General features: G+C 38.8%; 1 protein-coding gene across 2 annotated transcripts in view; it reads left to right on the top strand.

The window, feature by feature from the left end:
- The window catches only part of man1a2 (mannosidase, alpha, class 1A, member 2), a gene marked incomplete at its 3' end in the record, with an annotated part of 171924 nt that extends 170731 nt beyond the window's left edge, over positions 1-1193 (top strand). For both annotated transcript variants that reach the window (XM_014026637.1, XM_014026638.1), the window contains 1 exon segment: positions 1078-1193. In XM_014026637.1, the coding sequence (XP_013882091.1) occupies positions 1078-1193 (116 nt within the window).
- Between the last annotated feature and the right edge of the window lie 692 nt (positions 1194-1885).

Genomic DNA, 1885 nt, shown 5'->3' with positions numbered 1-1885 from the left:
AAAAAAATTTTTTTTGGCTGGATATAAGATTTTAAAACTTGGTAAGATGGACAGTTTTTGCAGTGTAAGAAATTTTTACTTGGTAAGATACTTGGAATAAGAAAAAAATGAGTCAAGTCAGGTATTTCAAGAATCTTACCAAGTAAAATTTTCCTACTCCATTGGCAGAAATTTTGACTTAATTTGAGTCAAATTTTCAGACTAACAAGACAAATAATCTTACACATTCTGAAAACAAGATTATTATTCTTACACTATCAGTTCTTGTTTAGTAAATCAGTCTCAAAACAAGATCAAAAAGACTTATTTTTGGCTGGATATAAGATTTTAAAACTTGGTTAGGTGGACATTTTTTGCAGTGTTGGACAAAAAAGTATTCTAAATCTATTATTACAAAAGTCTGCACTGATAAGACAAACTAATTTAAAAATAACACAATCATTTCAAAATTGCTCATATGAACAAAAGAGAGTAGAAGACAAACAGGAAAACATAATGTGGAAGAAAAATGTCAAGCAGCTTAAGCTGTAGAAGCTGATATTTTTTTCCTGTTCAGTAGGAAAGGGATGATGAAAGCAAGAAGACAACCTAATGATTTCTAGGAAAACAGAAAGGCTGCCAGAGGCCACAGAGAATTAAACATTGTACCCTCAAAAGAGGCAAAATGAGAAAAAAATAAAAAAGTGTTTCCTCATTATAAAGCAGCTTTGTGCAAAAGGAGAGCAAAACAGTCAAATGTGAATGCTGAAATCATTAGCAGTAGTCATTTTTCCTGGTGTTTCGTACAGCAGCTGGTTGCTGAACGTCTCCCCAGGACCTGCTCTAATCTGTCACAAGCAAACAAATTAATTATAGCATGCTTTTATAAGCTTATTAAGATGTCTTCTCCTCCCCCACGTTTTCCTCATTGCCCTGCTGCTCCTCCTCTCCTCCTTTTCTCTTTCTCTGTGATCTGTCACCCATTGGGTTTTCCCTTTTTGACATAAATCACTTTTTTTGTTCTCTTTATTTTTATATTTATTGCTCTCATAATTTTTATGTTTTCTTCTTCTCTCCTACCATCCTTGTTCTCCTCAGGCCATTGATAAATACTGCCGTGTGAGTGGAGGTTTCTCAGGAGTGAAGGACGTGTACTCGTCCAGTCCGACCTACGATGACGTGCAGCAGAGCTTCTTCCTGGCCGAGACGCTCAAGTAAGTCGTTAAAAATCACCACTTGTGTTTTCTTGCCTGCCTGCGGTGAAGAGAATGAGAATTTCTCGTCTAGATTCTGTGAAATTGACACAATATTAAGTCTGATTCCTGCACAGATCAGCTCTCGTGTCTTTATGAAGAAATGTCTCTGAAAGCTGTGGCTTGAAAATGGTTTTTGTAGCTCTCTGACTCCCTCTGCTGGTTCCCAGTGTTTCTGCCAGTCAGGCATTCTGACGGGTCAAAAAGATGATGGTAAAACAGAGCACGCGCTGCCCTGCCGGCCTCTGTCCCAGCAGGCGGCCGTTCTGTCCTCCATCTTTAACTTGGAATGTAATGAACGCCYACAAAGCTTTAAAAGGCTTCCCAGTGTAGGCTGTGAAATGTCAGCTTCCACACTGGCTGCTAACTCTGAGGCTGTGGCCTTTTCAGTGTGTCTGTRTCGTCAGGATCTGTTCCCAGTGTTTGTTCCTGCCAGCTGGGAGAGAATCACATCAAAGCAGCTCAGTAGCTCAAACTGAGTCAAACATCAGTTTTCTCTTTAGTTCATTTTTATACAAACTGACCAGATTATGGGGGKGTGTGAGAATGATATATAACTAGATACCACATAGCGGTAACCAGAACTCAGAAGTCTTTATTCCTAATAAATGTCATGCTACTAGGTGCATCCCAAAATTCTAGTGGTTTGGGTG

This window comes from Austrofundulus limnaeus, unplaced genomic scaffold (assembly GCF_001266775.1).
Source record: "Austrofundulus limnaeus strain Quisiro unplaced genomic scaffold, Austrofundulus_limnaeus-1.0 Scaffold575, whole genome shotgun sequence".
Taxonomy (NCBI): Eukaryota; Metazoa; Chordata; class Actinopteri; order Cyprinodontiformes; family Rivulidae; genus Austrofundulus; species Austrofundulus limnaeus.
Note: the sequence above shows the minus strand (reverse complement) of the source record. Positions and strands in the feature narration are given on the sequence as shown.